The 20,602-nt window shown below is 36.0% G+C and overlaps 1 protein-coding gene across 2 annotated transcripts in view; it reads left to right on the forward strand.

Annotated features, from left to right (window-relative positions):
- The window catches only part of LOC106133297 (adenylate cyclase type 2), a 171,552-nt gene that overhangs the window by 132,762 nt on the left and 18,188 nt on the right, over positions 1-20,602 (forward strand). For both annotated transcript variants that reach the window (XM_060946552.1, XM_060946553.1), the window contains exons 6-10: positions 1,906-2,118; positions 9,955-10,082; positions 10,795-10,953; positions 13,447-13,579; positions 18,346-18,544. In XM_060946552.1, the coding sequence (XP_060802535.1) occupies positions 1,906-2,118; positions 9,955-10,082; positions 10,795-10,953; positions 13,447-13,579; positions 18,346-18,544 (832 nt within the window). The remainder of the gene's footprint in view (positions 1-1,905; positions 2,119-9,954; positions 10,083-10,794; positions 10,954-13,446; positions 13,580-18,345; positions 18,545-20,602) is intronic.

Consider the following 20,602-nt stretch of genomic DNA (forward strand, 5'->3'; position numbering starts at 1 on the left):
CAGCCTGCATATTATGCAAATTTTGAATTTGGAATGAGTAACTGGCCTCTAATTATGATGGCCACCCGGAAGTTGAATCTTGCGCCGAAATACGTACATCTTGTTTGCTTTGATGATATAATTGAGATTCATATAGTGATAGGTTGCTAGCCTATCACCTAAAAGAAGAATCCCATATTTATTTGTTTATCCCTTAGTCGCCTTTTACGACATCCATTGGAAAGAGATGGAGACTCTCCATCTCCTTTTAAAACTTTATTGTGAATGCCGGTTCAGTTTCACATGTCCTATACCTTCACGTCTCTGTATAGTAAAGGCTTTTTCCCGAGTCTTCGCTGCCATATTATATCTCTAGTAATTGGAGAGGTCCTATTCCTATTTTCTATTGGTGCTAGGAACGACATAGCGAAATTTTACAAGTTTATTATAATTGGTTGCTTGAACCTTAGAAAAGTTGTTGGCAAAAATTCCTTTGGAACATTTGCTTGTATTTTATGTAAAGGTGTTAAATTTCAGTAATTCGAGTTAATTATTTTCCTTCCTGGAGCAAATCTGACCATTACCAACGCTAGAAGGAAAAATAATTTCATTGAATTATTAAAATATAATGCAGTTTCATGATATGCATACATACATACATACATTTGGTCACGTCTATATCCCTCGCGGGGTAGACAGAGCCAACAGTATTGAAAAGACTGAATGACCACGTTCAGCTATTTGGCTTAATGATATAATTGAGATTCAAATAGTGACATGTTGCTAGCCCATCGCCTAAAATAGAATCCCAAGTTTGTAAGCCTATGCCTTAGTCGCCTTTTACGGCATCCATGGAAAAGAGATGGAGTGGTTCTATTCTTTTTTATACTGGTGCCGGGAACCACACGGCATGATATGCACTCCAATTAAATCCAATATCTTATACCTACTTTTATAAAATTCTCGTGTCACAATGTTCGTTCCCGTACTCCTCCGAAACTTCACCGATTCTCATTAAATTTTGGGAGCATATTGAGTAGGTCTGACAATCGGCCAACATCTATTTTTCATGATGAAACGTAAAATATTAACTTCTGACATCGAAAAAATTAAAAAAGTTAAGAGGAAAGTGCATAATCATGTTATCAGACTTCGCTGATAAAAGTCCTTCAAGTTAGTTCAAAATTTATACGCATCGCCCCATCTTCTGTATTTAAGGGTTCTTAAAGTAAGTTCACGAACGAATGAGGAAAAGTATTCTCATTGGTAAAAAAAAATATTGATAAGTATTTATTGGTATTTGTTATCAACATTTCTTAGGTGGTAAAATACACAGAAATGCACTATTCAGATTACTGTACGTAAGCTAGGTACATTATAACAAAAAAAAACAGAATTGTCTTTTTGAATATACGTATTGGCCCGTTGAGTATTAAATGAAAGATTTGGCAAAAGCTCGAAGTAATGGCTACCTACAAAGAAAATACTTAATCGTCTCAAGCAAAAAAAAATAAAATTTTCATACCATGTTTAAAATACGCATTTAACAGGTTCCTGTGTGATGAATCACTACGAGTCAAATGTATATTGTTAAAACTATTGTTATATTTTATGGACAAGTGAATCGATTTAGTATATTTTTAGTTTTTACAAAACTGTTTTATATGCGTAACATGAGACATATGTTTTGATGGTAGGTAGAGAAGAGAGGGACAAAACACCGTAAATAATGTAATTTTGCTATAGATCAACAAATTTTTGTTATGAAAAAGATTCGACATCTTTTATTTTTTCTGCAAGATTTTTACATAACATTAAAAATAAAATGGTATTAAAAAAGTATGACGCCTTACAATAGCCTATCGAATAACGATAACTTATTATTTTTTCTTTATAAAAATCTCATAATAATATCTCTTGTTCCAGGTCAAACGTTCAATCATGCTCAAAATGGCGGACGCGTGCGCGGACAGCTCAAAGCAGACAAGGTTCCACGAGATGCACGTACAAAGACATAACAATGTTAGCATACTATACGCTGACATAGTGAACTTCACTCCGCTGTCGGAGAGGCTCAGCGCTTCGGATTTAGTGAAGACCTTGAACGAACTGTTCGGAAGATTTGATCAGATCGCTCAGGTATTTATATAATTTGGACTAGTTTATCTTACAAATCTTATTTTACACTTAACAAATTTACATATATGAAAACAAAGAATTTGAGAGACTGCTTTCTAAACTAAGCAGAGCCTATTCACCATCATCACTTTATTAGTTGACCAACCTTTCTCCACGAGCTAATAGTTATACAACAAGCCTTCTTTGTACGCATACGTTTCCGTTTTCTCGTTCCTACCCAAGTTTATTTCTCTCCTAAAGATATGTTTTTTGGGGATCAAATAAATAACGTTAGCATACTATACGCTGATATAGTGAACTTCACTACTCTGTCGGAGAAGTTCAGTGCTTCAGATTTAGTGAAGACGTTGAATGAACTGTTTGGAAGATTTGATCAAATCGCTTAGGTATGATTTTTTTACTAAACGCAGTGTTATTAACTTAGTATGTGTTAACTTTTGATTTCCCGCAATAGTGGGAGTTTCCAAAATATCTCTCTTTTTTATCCCGTCACTTTGTATTTGGTGTAGTGAATAGACCAAATCAATAACAACGTAAGATTTTTTTTTATAAGCATAGTGAACTTCACTACTCTGTCAAAGACAAAACTTGAACTCGGCCTTAACTCGAAGCACACCTTAATATGTATTATATTTAAATAATAGAACAGTATCATAAATGTTTTCTCTTTGTAACTTAACAGAATAATGTTTATGACACACGGGAAAACAATGAAATAATTGCTAGAACTTTTCTTGTTTGTAAAAAAAGCTGTGCTTTTCTTTCAAGTTAGAAATCAACTTTACTGGTTTTAAATGATCTCTTATAAACTAAATATCAAAGGATTCGTTAAAGATAAATGGAAAGTGTATGAAACGTTCTTATCTGTATATAATTTATGATTTCTCCAACGAAGTTTCCGATCATTGGCGTGGAAGTAACTGACATTAAGACACAGCTATGAAGATTTATCAGATATTGAAAAACTATTTTCATTTGGGTCGACTTGGAAACGATAATGCTGTAAAATGATAAAGTATAGCTACAAATAAGACTTATCCAAACCATTACCCGTCACTTCATCATGTGCGGTTATTAAACAGAAGCAATACGATGTGTGTACTGTATAACCATTTATCAATAAGGGTTAGGTTCCTTAGTATGAGTTGCTGAGGTCAGACGGGAGTCATGTGTCTCTCCAGAGAGGTGAGGATGTAATTTAGACTTTTAGGTTACACGTATAGAAATCAAAATAATTCAGAAAACTTATTAGGTATTACGATAACTCAAGTTAATCATCATTTTATCTTGTTGTTGTGTGGTTAGTAGGTAGCTAACTGGATGTATGTAACCATTATTTAAGGTTTCCCTGCAAAGTGGAGGTAAGAAAGGCGTACCTTCGTATAAAAATCTGACCTACTCTATCCAGTATCGTGGTTAAAGGTTAACTCTACCAGAAGCCTAAATTTTTAGCCATTACGGTAGTGTGGGCGAATAACAAAAATGAAGTGAAAACTAAATATGATTAAAAAATTCCTATTTGTTGTTTGTTTTTGTTTAATCACGACAGCTTTAAGTTTTATACGAGCCAATGGATAAAATTTCTAAGTTTAACATCGTTATAACTTCAAACTTAAATGATTCTTCTTGAGGGAACATTAAAGTGATACTTAGTGAACTTGTTTAATCTATAGCTTTAATATTAGTTGATTGGTTTCGTTATCCAATTGCCACTTCAGTGCACGTCTCAAATGAACTTACAAACTTCCAATATGCAGTCGGTTCATTGGATTTTGAAGGCGAGATGTGTTTGAAAACTTGAAAACGTCATTATAATTTTAAAGGGGTTACCGAAAACTAATGAACTTGTATATATTCGTCAAATTTAACAACCAATCAAGGGAAAGGCAATTAAACTAAGGATTCTTCTTTTAAGCGATAGCTACCTGCCACTATTTAAATCTAAATTCCATCATTGAGCCATACAGCTGAACGTAGACTTACACTCTTTGCAATCTCGTAGGCTCTGACTACCCCGTAAGGGATAAAACCGTTATTATATGTATATTAGTATAGGTGGATTCTGTAATTAAGAACATCTCTTTTTAAGGCCTTTGCCTGCAGAAGCCCATTAAAAGTCCAATATTTTTTTCTAGACTTTACCTCATTAGTCTGTGCAAGCCTTGTTATGCACCTCTTTTGTGCCGGAATACATTTCTAGGCATAATTAAACTTCTGTGCTGTGCAAAAGACCCGCATTTTTAAAAGAGGAATTGTAATACCCATATAGCGTAGTGTTAGTATGTTATTCTGGCGGTCTGGGAACAAAAATCCCATTTAGTTCCAGTGGGAATTTCGGGAAATCCTCTCGTAGTGCAAGTTAGTAGGAGAATATGAAGAAGACTTACACTAAGATGCTTAAAAAGGTTTTAGAATAACCAGAAATTATTTTTATCGGTGCAACTCATACTTCTTTTCAATAATAACTAACTTCGTTTCGTGTAAAGTTTGTCCGAAGCCGTTGAGAGTTGAGCCAACACAGCATCTGAATTCAACCAACATTCAGCTAGGATCCAATTCAGATGTTGCAAAAAATATTTGTGCATAAAATTGTTAGAATTTTAATATATTTTTTTTTTACTGAATTTTCTGCGTTTATTAAACGTTTGCTTTGAGAGCGAATATTGTGTTAAAGGTATTAAAAAATAAAAATAAAATGTTTTTTTCTTTTTGAAAAAGTAATATTATTTATTATTTTTAGTAGGAAAGTTTTATTTAGAATAAAATATTATGTCTATTATATATATTATATGTTTGCCGGGACAGCTAGTATATATATATCATCATATGATATGATGGTGTTGCTTTTTAAGCTCACACCGTAGATTTTTCCACACAAAATGTCATTTAATCTGTTTTAATAGTTTTAAAATAGCTTATAATAAACATCCGGCGATGCGCGAACGTTTTGCAATAAAGCGGACCGAGGGTAGGGTTGTCACTTACTATAAAAAAAATTATCAATAATTTTCTATAAGAGATAGTCTAACAATTACGATGGTTCTGATAAAAAAAGCGTAATGCACAGAGGTTTGAATTTTACTGCGGCTATATATGACTATTTTTAGGTTCTTACGATAGTTCGATGGCTAACAGATATTTTCTGGCAACTGGATGTGTAAACGTATGTAAGTTCAATGTCTGAGGGGAGAATGGTGGTCATATTCACACTCCGTGCATTATATTGGTGTCGTGTGGTTACCGGCACCAATATAAAAAAAATTGGGACCACTCCATCTCATTTCCCATGGATGTCTTATAAACTTGGGATTCTTATTTTAGGTGATGGGCTAGCAACCTGTCACTATTTGAATCTCAATTCTATCATAAAGCCAAACAGCTGAACGTGGCCTTTCAGTCTCTTCAAGACTGCTGGCTCCATCTACCCCGCAAGGGATATAGACGTGACTATGTGAATGAATGAATGAAATGCACACTCCAGGCTTATCTCCAGAGAGGTGAGGATGCAATTGGAAAGAACATTGTTGGTCGAATTGGTAAGGTGCCCAGTTAAAATGCGTGTAGCGCAAAAAGGCACAGGTTCGATCCCACCTCGGCCATTTACCGTCGTACCAATGACTATTTTCGACGTTACGTGCATTAGTTTGAATACTAACCGATGCTCTTACGGTGAGGGAAAACATCGTGAGGAAACCTGCACATTCAGACAACTGGATGTGTAACCGTGATCGATCCAATACGGGTTAGGTTCTGCTGTCTCACCCAATCCAGGATCCACATTCAAAGACACACCCTGGGCTCCCTGGACCTGGGCTCCAATCCAGAGCGGTGAGGATGCAACCGGGACTAAAGCCAGGAGGAAGAGGTGTGGATGCAACTGAGACCCTCGCGATAGTTATGACGAATATATATAATATAATACGACATTTTTTTTTTTATTGTTATATTCAACATAATAGTCGACATAATCCTGCCCGCCGTTCCATATTATTTTATAATTGCGATGCCCAACAGGGTTCATATTGTACCTATTTATAAGCAGTAACTGTAATTCAACTGATGTACTTTATGATATGCAATAAAGAATTTGAAATTGAAAGTTTTATACAAATATATAATTCCATAGATAGGCAACCCTATGAAAGCGGCGCTGCAGATCCAATTTGCTGGGATCACCGTTAAATAATGTGATAGCTATCCCGGTAGTTCGCACGGATACTAGCCTGTCACAGTGAAAGGATTCATACCTTCAATACCTTGGTAGCGGGAACGACCAAAGGGCTCCGACGATGTTGTGTTGGAGGTTGTATATATGCTCCAATCCGTGTAATCTTTGCTTGCGCGATTTAGACTTTTCGTTGTTTTTGACTGATAGCGTCGCGTGATTTTATTTTTGTGTCTTGTGGCGTATAGATGTCGCCACACCTTTTTTACCCTGTAAATATTGAGAAATATTGCGCAAACATTAGCATTTTTAATACTCTTATAAATAAATAAATACTGGACAGATTACACAGATTGAGTTAGCCTCGAGTAAGTTGGAGACTTTTGTTGCGAGATATTAGTATCAGGTTGCTAGCCCATTGAGTTAGCTCAACGATACTAATTTTATAATAATATTTCCATTATTATATATACAGTTGAACGCGAACTTCCAGTCTTTTAAAAACCCATGGTTCTTTCTTCACCGTTAGGGATGAAGACGTGATTGTATGTATTTATGGATAGACTGATAAATTTATTGTAAATTATTTATCATCGCACATCGCCGTGTGGTTCCCGGCACTCATAGAAAAAATGAATAGAACTACTTTCCACGAATATCGTAAAAAGCGACTAAGGAATAGGCTTAAGACTTGGGATTCAATTTAATCGCAGTGATACCTTGTGTTCAATTTGTGAATATAAATCTATTCTATTCTATTCCAAACTTAGTGTGTATAACTACTAGACAATATTCACTCTAAAGCAGGTACACTCTCTTAAGCATACTACACGCGTAATGTACACCATTTATTTTCCAGTACAAAAGCACTTTGTAATATGGCTATAGCACTCTTTGTTCTATCTACGTGCTTTTAAATGGATCACAAAGTGATGCGGGATATATTGAACTATTTTATATAAGGGTTGATGGTTCAAAAATGTATCAAACCGCGGATGTTCTGGCAGAAGATAAAGAGTATATTTAAACGAGCAGCTTGCACGAAAAGATTGACGAAAGTGGATGAAACAAAAATTGTTTAATTCTCATATTATTTTGAATGATGTCCTAGGGAGATAAGCCCAAAACGGGTAAGCTAAGGTTGGATGAAAAAAAAAGTAGGTTTTGAACATATTTTAAACTTTAATTTCTATTATCATATAGCTTTATCTATAGAGCTTTCTTAATTCAGTATCAAAATTATAACAATATCTTCTAATTATAAGAAAATTATAGAAAAACAAAAATATTCGAAAAACCCGATTTGCCCTGGAGGGGTGCCTAAAGCGGGTAAGGCTTTTGGGCAAAACAGGTAATAGCAATAATAATGACATTAATCGGTTGCATTTTGTGCGTTGTGTGTGGAGCAAGAGAGGTGAATATCACATGATTCTGTGTGGCATATTCTAATGCTTCAAGATACTTATGAGACTCATGATTATCTAACACCAATAAAACTTTTTTCTCTGCAGTGGGTCTAGTCATGTCGATAAAATGACGCAGCCATTCTAAAAAGATTGGTCCATTTATCCAGCCATTATCGCTGCAAGTCGCTCTTGTACCTGGTGGAGCCCCGTCTAGAAGTCTACCTACCATTCGTTTGCGACCAAAAATCATAAATGGTGGTATAAAAGAACCAGCCGCATTGCAGCAGCAAATCACCGTTGTTAGTTTGCCCCGCTCTACACTAGATATAATGCCGACTTGTTTTTTTCCTGCCCTAGACAGAACTCTTGGCGGTTTGCTGCTTGAAGTCTGGACACCGGTTTCGTCCATGTTGTAGATTCGAGTGGCATCGATGCTGTGTTTATGGATTTCTTGTTCAAGAAGATCAAAGAATCTTTCGACTTGTGGCCTGTTGAAGCCCCTCGCACGTGCAACCGATGTTGGTTCTGGCTTGCGCAGTGTAATATTAGGATGTCGTACCCTAAAACCCTTGTACCAATCTTCACCAGCAGTTTTGCCCTTAAATGGATGCTTGATTTTATTTTTTTCAGCATATTGAAAGACTAGTTCCAAAAATTCTTTTTTCTTCAGCCCATAAAATAGACTATCCATATGAAAAATATAATTCACCAGCTCCAACTCCTGAGCTTCAGTAAAGACTGGTACAAATCTTCCAAGGATTTTTTTCGCTGATCCTTTTTTTAGGTGTCTTTGCAGTGTCGACAAATTGATACCATATTTCTTGGCAGCGGCATTGACCGACGTCTCTTTAGTTTCCTCCATTGCCAATTTCATCGTTTTCTCGTCCCATGATGCGTTTGTTGTTTTTCTTTTTATATTTGTTGACCATCTAAAAAACGGAAAAAATTCATAAATGTTCAGAAAATGTGAAAGGGCAAATCGGGTATGGGTAAATCGGGCACCCGTTTTACCCATACCCGATTTGCCCAAACGCATACTTTCGATTTGCACATTCATAACCTCAAAACCACAACAACAGCTCACTATTCATTTCGCTGAGAACAAACTTCAAACACGTCAGAATTATACTATCAAACTAGTGATTGGACCTAACAAAGCAAAATCCGCTAATCAGGCACCAAAATTCTTCAAAAATTTTATAAAACACAGCAAAAATCTATAACTAAAAATTACCTTGCAACCGCGTGTCCTGTGTTTACTGCCTGTGATTGGTCAACGCCAGGGCTGTCCTTCGACGCGCACAAATTAAAATAAATTCGAAAGGCGCGAAATTTAAAACGCTTACCCGATTTGGGCGGTGTACCCGTTTTAGGCTGGTCTCCCTAAAAGGTTAGGTCAAGAGTACCTACCCGAAACCGACGAGCTTGCATGAAGAGAGTTATGAATGTGGATGAAACTAAGGAAGTATGCAGAGATCATGGCAAGTGGAAAGAGGTTGTCTCTGCCTACCCCTCCGGGAAAGAGGCGTTATTTTATGTATGTATGTATTATTTTGAATTCCATAAGTAACGCTAAGAATTCTTTACTTTAGCAAAAGTTAAGCTTGTATTCTACGTATATTACGTAAATTTTGGTCTCTGAAGTGTTCGAAACTAGTGCTCAACCAACGTTAGATTAATGTGGATATAATTACTAGCTCCCTGGTAACTGTAACTAGGTTTAGGAGAGAAATTAACAGATTATCTCGCAGAGTAATTAGATTAAGTACTGGAATTACAGGAAGCTTGCTCTCTATGTACCTATTATATTAATATTAGTTGTTATGTGTTGAGTTTGTAATTGTATGTTGGTCATAAATTAATAGTAATCTATCATTATGAGTAAAAAGATATGTATATCAGATTAAGATTTTCAAAATGAATAACGAAATATGTCGGGGACAACATTAAACTGGTGTTGAAAGTTTATTTCAACAAAGGAATCAGATATATCTGCAGTATTTCAACCTTTTTTTGGTTTTGTATTATTGAACACTAGGTGGCCAGTTACAAGAAAAAAAAAACCAAAGAACATTTGGCGCGCTTTACAATGCGAAAAAGTAATACATTTACATAATCACTTTTTTTGCTAAATGACAGGTAATCTTAAGTTCCTATCGTATTCAAATTCTCAATTTTCTTAATTATTTTTATTTTAAGTGTATTAATAATTGGTAGTTGTGTCATGGTTGGTTATAAAGATTAAAAATGCCTTTTCTTTGCCAGGAAAACCAGTGCATGCGCATCAAGATCCTGGGAGACTGTTACTACTGCGTTTCGGGACTGCCCGTCTCGAGACCCAACCACGCTTACAACTGTGTGAACATGGGTTTACAAATGATCGATGCTATAAGGTAATAGAGTTAATACTCAGTAAAAAAATAATTATTATACATAAGCGTTTAGTAGCTTCTTACGACGTTCTTGTGTTTATATTCTGCTCTTCTCTCTCTGACTCTGAGAGAAAAGGGATGAAAGAAGGACGCTCCACTTAACTTCACGCGGCAAGAGTTAGCTCTTAAATTAAAGAAGAATATGATATATTCCGTTATGATAAAATTGCCTTAATGTTGGTTCCTCACGATGCTTTCGCCAGCCCTGGTTATAACTTTGGAAAAAGTTATCAAGTTATATATACATACATACATACATACATATAGTCACGTCTATATCTCCTCGGGGGTAGACAGAGCCAACAGTCTTGAAAAGACTGAATGGCCACGTTCAGCTATTCGGCTTAATGATAGAATTGAGATTCAAATAGTGACAGGTTGCTAGCCCATCGCCTGAAAAAATAATCCCAAGTTTGTAAGCCTATCCCTTAGTCGCCTTTTACGATATCCATGGGAAAGAGATAGAGTGGTCCTATTCTTTTTTGTATTGGCGCCGGGAACCACACGGCAGTGCCGGGAACCAAACGGTAGTATTATTAAGTAATTAAGATAGAAAATCCCACCTGTTCCAATCTAAGTACAGTGAGGAAAACTAAACCACTACGTCACAGGCAGTACAGAAGTGTTCAAACCTTCTTTGGTAAAATTTAAAAATACTTAACATCTTCAACAGGTTCGTCCGTGAAGCGACAGGTTTCAACGTGGACATGAGAATAGGCATTCACACCGGCAACGTGCTGTGCGGAGTCCTAGGGCTCCGCAAGTGGCAGTTCGACGTTTGGAGCGATGACGTCACGCTGGCCAACCACATGGAGTCCGGAGGAATTGCTGGGTAAGACCTGATTTTGATTAATGATTCGATAAAGTTCTTTTTTTTGTACTTACAGGGTAGACCTATTTTGCTATCCTTGCTGGAAGAGAAGAAAATGACATATATATATAATCCCTACTATGTCTATTAAGTCGTGTGGTTCCTGGGACTTTAGAAAAGTACCATATATACATATAGTCACGTATATATCCCTTGCGGGATAGATAGAGCCAAAAGACTGATAGGCCACGTTCAGCTGTACGGCTTTCTGATGGAATTGAGAGATTCAAATAGTGACAGGTTGCTAGCTCATCGCCTACAAGATTAATCCCAAGTTTATTAGCCTGTCCCTTAACACTATCCCTTAGTCGCCTTTAAAGACTTTCATTGAAAAGATAAGGAGAGGTTCTATTCTAAAGTGGTGGAAACCACACGGCTTTTAAGTATGATATAAGGTATTCTAACCTTAAAAATACTTAATAATACACAGATAAAGAAAACGAAAAAGCGAACAAAATTAATATTAATCTTTAATCAATATAATCGGAATATAAATGGAACATCTTTCATCTTACTAGATATAAATGACACTCATTTAAATTCGTCATCAATTTCTGAGTTCCGCAGATCCACAATAAATGATTGGAAATTTGTTTAGTGACGCTGAAAGAATCGAAGATATTGAAATAAAAGTTATTTGAAACAAGGAGGAAAGTTATCTGTGGGATCATCTTGTTATTCTCAAATCGATACTTAATTAATTAAACTTGGTATTCGTTTACAAAACGATCCATTTCTTTATAATGCCGTGTGGTTCCCGGCACCAATAAAAAAAGAATACGACCACTCCATCTCTTTCCCATGGATGTCGTGAAAGACGACTAAGGGATAGGCTTATGAACTTGGGATTCTTCTTATAGGCGATGGGCTAGCAATCTGCACTATTTGAATCTCAACTCTATCATTAAGCCAAACAGCTGAACGTGGCCTATCAGTCTTTTCAAGACTATTGGCTCTGTCTACCCCGCAAGGGATATAGACGTGATTTATATATGTGCATATGTATTTTTTTATGCTCCCCTAGTCACTTGTATTTATGTATATCTGATTTGATAAAAAGTAAGTACTTTTATGTTCAATTCAAAATGAAACAATTTAAACAACGTTTTTTTTTGTTTTGTAGTTAAAACCTTAAAAAACCCTTTCTGGAAAATTCGAGTGCGTTTTTAACAATTTTGCGTGTGTAACCATGATACGTGTTAGGTTCACCTGCCAAGGATGCGAGGATCAGATCAGTCAGAGTCAGTTGCTTTATAGAGTAAAATCCTGATTCACCCAATCCAGGATCCATGGTTAAATGCATTTCCAGGGCACCTCTTCAGAGTGGTGAGGATGCAACTAGGATTATAGCATACTAGCGACCCGCCCCGGCTTCGCACGGGTGCAAAATTCGGAAAAAATTATACATAAAAACCTTCCTCTTGAATCACTCTACCTGTTACAAAAAACCGCATCAAAATCCGTTGCGTAATTTTAAAGATTTAAGTATACAGACAAACAGACTAAAATAGCGACTTTGTTTTATACTATGTAGTGATTCTTGAAGTGATTACTAAACTTAATTAAGAGAAAACCTTCTTTAAAAAAAAATTACTTATTCGGTGTATCAATGCACGTTATTACACACGTATTTATTCGGGATATCAATGTAATATTACAGAAGTATTTTTTACACACTTATATCTTTTTTTCCGAGTGATATGACATTGATGTGGCTTCGATAGATCCATCATCTTTTATGCGATAGTTTCATTCAATACGTTCAATAGTTTGTCGTGAATTATGTATGAGGCGTATGAGAGGCTCAAATAAATTGTATTTTTTTTTTGGCGTATAACTGCGTACCAGCAATAATATATTTTTATTTTCCACTGAGAAACGTCATATATCATGTTGTAAACTAATGTTCTGTGCTTACAAAGATAAGCTTGCTTTCTGTGGAAGTAAGCATTTAAGGTTTCATCTATTGACTGGGTAACCTTGCCATCAGTCGATGTCCCGAATTCCTTTTTAATTGATTGAATTAAATTATATTTAAGTACTTATATCTATGTATGTCCAATTTAAGCAGTATGTGTGTTAGGTACTTCTTAAAATTTCTTCAAATGCGTGAATAAAAATTAAAAATAGTTAAGGGGGCAATAGAGACACACCAAGAATGTGAAAAAATGTAGGTATTTTTACAAAATAAAAGGAAATCAATGTTGTAAAAGGCGACTGAGGACGGGGCTAATAAGCTTGGGATTCTTTTTGTAGACGATGGACTAGAAGTAGCAACATGTCGCGTTTTGAATCTCAATACCGTACAGCTGAACGTGACCTTTTAGTCTTTGCGAGACTGTTGGCTCTGTCTACCCCGTTAGGGATAAAGAAGTCATTATACGTTGTATATTTGTATGTAACAAGTCAAAGGTGTAATGGTAATCGTAAAAAGAAAGTGTTTCATTGTTACAGGCGAGTTCACATCACAAAAGCGACTATGCATCAGCTCGGTGGAAGATTTGAAGTGGAGCCAGGAGACGGCGCCTCCAGGGAAGGGTATCTGGCTGACCACAAGGTTGAAACCTTCCTCATCATACCGCCCAAGGTAACTTTAGCAGCCGTTCAGCCTTCATGGACAAACAGACTTTTGACTTAACTTTTTAGATGACCAAAACTGACTGACAGACTGTGAACAAAAAGGACAAGATGACAATAAGACGCACCTTGAACAGGCAAAATTCTGTTTTTATTCTGACAAGACCTAAAAGACCCTCGGCCCGTTCAGTAACATTATTTAAAGATAGTTTAATTTGCTGTTACTTATTAATTTTTTTTAACTTAAATTTATGTAAGTAAGTAAATGCTTCATTGTTCACTAAAGGAGTACATTACAAATGTAAAACAGTAGTACAGTACAAAGGCGGGCTCATCCCTAAGTGGGGTCAGTTCCAGCCAACCTGACAATAAGAGAATCGGATACTAAATTGAGGCAAGGGTGAACAACAGCTCATTTACGAGTATAATGTTTTATATACATACATACATATGGTCACGTCTATATCCCTTGTGGGGTAGACAGAGCCAACAGTCTTAAAAGGACTGATCGGCCACGTTCAGCTATTTTACTTAATGATAGAATTGAGATCTAAATAGTGACAGGTTGCTAGCCCATCGCCTAAAAAAAGAATCCCAAGGTTGTAAGCCTATCCCCTAGTCGCCTTTTACGACATCCATGGGAAAGAGATGGAGTGGTCCTATTCTTTTTTGTATTGGTGCCGGGAACCACACGGTATCTAATATATTTAAACGAGCAATTCTTATATATTATATATATATATATAATCAGGATCTCCGAAACGGCTCCAACGATTTTTATAAAAGTTACAGATTAGGGGCTTTTCGGCTCAAGGAATCGATTTATGCATATATACATATATATGCTTTAGATGCTTAAAATTTATTTACTTGTATTGAAGATGAAGAGAACGCCCATGACTCCGCCCGCGATACTAAAAATCTCGATATTTCTCGTTCTAGCTGGATTTTTCAGGAATCCTCTCTTGGTGCGCCCCTAGATCATATAAGGAAATTTACATGCTAAATTCCAGTTTCCTACGCTCAGGAGTTTCGGCTGCAGATACGTTGTTCGTCTGTGAAATTAATAATTTTATCCGCCTAATACGATATCTGTAATGATTCGGTTTGAAAGAGTAGAGGCAGCATAAATACATACAGGGTGACATTTAAAACAACTGCATCCTTTTAAACATAGACTGTACCCATGCTTCTGAGCCGTTTGAGCCTATTTTTATTTAAGTTAAACGTCATCATTTTCACTTTTAAAAAACCCTCAAAACCTACGTCACACGCTTTATTAAAGACCAATACTACAAAAAGAAATTAAAACTAAACATGTAAATAAATGTCTGAAAAATAATTTTGTTTCTAGTATCAAGATCAAGTAAAGTACAGAGTTGTCGAGATCGCTCAGCTGAATGAATTGTATCGTTGACCTCTGAATCTTACGCGTCGCTTTTCCGCCGGTCTGGGTGATATGACGTATTTAGGATCGTGGATTTTAATACTTTTATTTTTTTTCGTACTTTCTGAAATACGAACCGATATTTTTCTTTTAACGTTTTTAAATATCCTTTAGATGAGTACGCTTAACAGTTAAATTTATGCAGTTGAATTAAAAGTCACCCTGTATATTCGTTAACTCTTCCAAGTGAAGATGTATGTGTTAAAAGCTATCAAGAACAAAGTAGAACTTACTTAAATTATCCAAGATAAATTTATTCATTTGCAATAAACTATTATCTCATACAAAATACTATTATACTATAATATTATAAAGCTGAAGAGTTTGTTTGTTTGTTTGTATGACCGCGCTAATCTCAGGCCCTACAGGTTCGAATTGAAAAATTATTTTTGCGTTTCATATACCATTTATCGAGAAAGGCTTTATAACATCACGCTGCAACTATAGGAGCGAAGAAATAACGGAGAATGAAAAAAATTGGGGAAAATTATTCATTCTTGAGGGCTTCAATGATGCCCAAAATAACTATTCCACGCGGACGAAGTCGCGGGCACAGCTAGTATTATACTAAATAAAGATTGTTAACGACGTTTTAGTAGTAGCAAAATTTTGATTTTCATATCCATTTGGTTCATAATCTGCCATTTCCATTATCTCCTGTGTCGCGGTGCATAACCCTTTGTAGTGTGAACAATGATGCTCTTAGCTGATGTGACGTAACCCTAAAATGCGCGGGAAAATGTCGCTCGGGAGATAATCTTCTGCCCCTACGTTAAAGTAGGGTAAGTTCAATTTGCCAACTTTCATAATATGGGCTGTCTCATATGTGGGGATTTCTACATTGAAATCACATACATATATAGAACTTATATTATTACGATTTCTAGGCTACTAACCAATTTACCATTTTTAATTTAATCTAGTGTAAGATCTTGAAAATGTAACGGTTTGTTGAAATGTAAGGAAACTTCTCTTTCCAATACTACATGCTAATTTTCTTTTGAATGAATTAATCTAAAAAGTACATACTGTTAATTGTACGCAGTTACCTTATCCGTCCAAAACGATTTTCGACTATCACAAAACTACCCGTTAAATCTAGTAGCCTAGTACAATTGAATTAAAATATTTTAAAAATGAAATAAAAAGCTGAAAAAACTGTTAGATAAAAAGTCTAATTTGTCATTTATTTACTTTTTAATTTGAGGACGGCAGAAAATGATTGTAGAGAAAAAGGAGGGGATCATCTTCTGACTAACAAAGAGTACCACCATATAAGTACATACTGTGTGAATAAGGAAAGTTTTATATTTAGGGGTTTTTTAAGGAAACAGTATAGAAACTCAACTATTAATTATTATATATGGAGGTTATGGTTAACATTAGATGATGATAAGAAGAATATTGTCGAGTGTATTTTCACATAATGCCTCATGATCAAAAGCATAAGCAGACAAATCGGAAAATGTTTTAAAATTGAATTTTCTATATTTACGTATTAATTGTCTTAGTTTGATCTTAAAACTAATTAATAATGAAATAAATATAATAAATATATACGGGACAAATTACACAGATTGAGTTAGCATTGAAGTAAGTTCGAGACTTGTGTTACGAGATACTAATTCAACGATACTATATATTATAATAAATACTTGTAAAAGTAGATAAACATCCAAGACCCGGACCAATCAGAAAAAGTTCTTTTCTCATCCTGCCCTGGCCGGGATTCGAACCCGGGACCTCCGGTGTCACAGACAAGCGTACTACCGCTGCGCCACAGACGCCGTCAAAACTAAAGACGGCGTAAACTGGACAAAATGGAAGGATTAATATCTGAAAGTGGACCCCAGGCAACTAAGCATCATTGCAGAGGGTGCAACTGGGAACACCGTAAGTTGAGAGAGAGAGAGGTAAATATTGTGCTCTATACTGTACTCACATCCATGATCCACAAATGACACGAAAAGTCAATATAAACACACTCGAGTGGAATGTACGTGTGCCAGACACGGACTCGATTTGATTCGACTCGATACATTCGGAAATTGGCAATACGCGCCTCCGATGTCATATCGAGTCGCCTGATTGAGCAGCCACCCGATAGAGATATGACTCATTGTATATTAACGATTTGTTCGTCCACATTGTATGTTTGTTTAGCGTCAGTGGTTGAATAGTTAAAGTGGCCGAACGAAAAATCGTGATGCAAGGTGGCAAAGGTTCAAATACTAAAATAAAAAACCATGTTTTCTGCGTTAGTGCATTAGATTTGATTGCTTGTTTTACGATAAGGAAAAAATCAAGTGAAATTGAGTGAAGTGAGTGCCGTGTGGTTCCCGGCACCAATAAAAAAAAAGAATAGGACCACTCCATCTCGTTCCCATAGATGTCATAAAAGGCGACTAAGGGATAGGCTTATGAACTTGGGATTCTTTTTTTGATGATAGATTTGAGATTCAAATAGTGACAGGTTGCTAGCCTGTCACCTAAAGGAAGAATCCCAAGTTATTTTATTCCTTAGTTGCCTATTCCTTAATTTTAATTATTCCTTAATTTTAAAGCCTGTTCCTTAGTTTCCTTTTACGTCATCCATGGAAAAGGTGGACCACTTCATACCTCCTATTCTTTTTCTATTGGTGCCGGGAACCACACGGCACTTGACTTTATGTATGTATGTTAATCAATTCAACAAGTGCTCTGAACGCTCTAAGTATCCCTAACTTAAGTCATTATGAAACTATAGTTCCAGTTCTACATGGATGTAGATGAAATTATGTTATTGAATAACTTACTGGGTCGGTTCTCTGTTAATATCTTAATTGTATTGTTGCTTAATAGGTTTAGTTTTGGCGATATTCATAGAAATCGTTACCCAGATATCAATTACACTCCAAAAACAAAACTAATGTAGGTTAAATCAACCTCAGACCTCTGCAAATGAACAATAAATGCGTAAACGCAATAGGTATCAGCTCAGGGCTCAGCTGTTTGGCTTAGTGATAGAATTGAGATTGAAATTCGAATAGAATTGAAATTCAAATATTAAATTAAAAATTATTAAAGTAATACAAATTAAAAAAAAAATTGAGGCTAACTCAATCTGTGTAATCTGTCCCTTAGGTTTAAAAAAAAGTACTTATAAATTTGATTCCATCATGAGTAAGTATACATATTTGTTTGTTTGTTTGTTTGTAAACTCTTATATATTAACAAGAATTGCTCGTTTAAATATATTAGATACATTTCTACATAATTAAAGATAAACATACATAAATAATATATGTATATTTATTATTTATGTATGTCTGTATGTTATTGTCTTGCAGAAACCAACAGGATTCTGTGAGAACGGCCGCCTCTCCGTCACCACAGTGGACAGGAAGGCCAGCATCGTGTCCTCGCTGTACCAGGAAGTGTCCCCCACCAGGACTAGGGATAACATCAGTCCAGCACCGTCGCAGCATAGTTTCGTTGAACTGGAACCACCTAGGGTGCTGAGAACTGAGTCTATAAGGACCACTGGAGGTTTGTTTGTTTGTTTGTTTGTAAACTCTTTATTGCACTTAAAAATACATATATATACCTACATATAGTCACGTCTATATCCCTTACGGGGTAGACAGAGCCAGTAGTCCCGAAAAGACTGAATGGCCACGTTCAGCTGCTCTGCTTAATGATGGAATTGAGATCCAAATAGTGACAGGTTGCTAGCCCATCGCCTACAAAAAAGGATCGCAATTTTATAAGCCTATCCCTTAGTCGCCTTTTACGACATCCATGGGAAAGAGATGGAGGGGTCCTATTCTTTTTTGTGTTGGTGCCGGGAACCACACGGCACCATACATAAAAATAAATATAACAAAATACAAAACAGTTATTGGATTTAGAACAGTATGTACAATGGCGGACTTATCCCCAATGTTGTACAGTATGTACATATTTTATTTTATATTTATTTTATTTGACGAAATATTCGTATTGACATAATCAGTTCTACATTCATACATGTTTTTTAATGTAGACAATGTGCATTCGTCCACGATTTAGATTTAAGTGATCTATATTTGTAAATTGACGTCCTATGAAAATGCTGCAGTGTAGTTTGTTCCGCCGCTTCTTCTACACATGCGCTTTGGAAGCGGTAGTAGTTATAATTAGATTTAAGTTATGTGACGTCAATAAGTGATACCTTGTATCCAATTTTGAAAATAAATCTATTCTATTCTATTCTAAATGGGATTTCTTCCAGTCAACCTAACCAAACCAAACCAGAATATCCATAATTAAAAAAAAGGCAGCGCACGTAAAAATCTGAGTTGTTGTTTAAATAAATCTTATTATAAGCCTATAGCTGTTTCGTTTTTCATTATGATTTGAAAAGGGACAGCGAGTTTTTCGCGCGATAAAAACGTCGACGCGCGTCTATGCTGCTTATAAGTGGCTTGTGATCTAGATTGGATCATCACCTCCCTGGATAGAAGCCCGGAGGGACAAGAATGGGCATCTTAGATGAACTTCCAATGTCACTATTTACAGTTCATACATACATAGATAAAATCACGCCTAATTCCCGGAGGGGTAGGCAGAGACTACATCTTTCCACTTGCCACGATCTCTGCATACTTCCTTCGCTTCATCCACATTCATAACTCTCTTCATGCAAGCTCGGCGGTTTCGGGTACTTTTGACCTGACCCTTAACCAGGACATCCTTAATTACACTTCACCTTGCTTATTAAAATGTTGGTATCATTTAACTCGAGCCGTGTGGTTCCCGGCACCAATGCAAAAAAGAATAGGACCACTCCATCTCTTTCCCATGGATGTCGTAAAAGGCGACTAAGGGATAGGCTTACAAACTTGGGATCCTTTTTTAGGCGATGGGTTAGCAACCTGCCACTATTTGAATCTCAATTCTATCATTAAGCCAAATAGCTGAACGTGGCCATACAACGTTTACAAGACTGTTGGCTCTGTCTACCCAGCAAGGGATATAGACGTAACCATATGTATGTAATTTTAATGTTCTTATTTTCTATTCAGACAGAGGCCATCACTCAACCCCTTTAGTTTTGAAGATCAATGAGCTCTTAGAATACGTAAACAAAAATTAAGGATACAAAGACTGTAGTAACAAAATTCGGTAAATCCAGTCAGAATGAATTTACACCGACCATCGGCCGTGAAAAGCTTTTCCGAAGCAATTTGGTTGGCAAAGGATATAGCTAAATTGGATTGAACATAGCGTTAAGATCTACTTGGAGCGAATAGTTCTCCGATAATAGAATTGATACTGTGGAATCAATGAATATTTTAACAACAATTCTAGAGTTTTCTTCTGCTTTTCAATGACAAGAAGAATGAGAGAGATGGGCTAGCAAATTGTCACCATCTCTCGATAATAATTCAACCATTAAGCTTACCTGGTTTGAATCTTGTGATTATTGGCTCTGTCTACCCCGTAAGGGATAATGATTTATTATAGTCGTATACGTCTGTGCATGTAATATACATACGGATTAGACACAGCCAACAGTTTCGAAAGGAATGATTGGTCACGTTCAGCTGTTTGGCTTAATGATAG

The sequence above is a fragment of the Amyelois transitella genome, chromosome 11 (genome assembly GCF_032362555.1).
Source record: "Amyelois transitella isolate CPQ chromosome 11, ilAmyTran1.1, whole genome shotgun sequence".
NCBI classification, from domain to species: Eukaryota; Metazoa; Arthropoda; class Insecta; order Lepidoptera; family Pyralidae; genus Amyelois; species Amyelois transitella.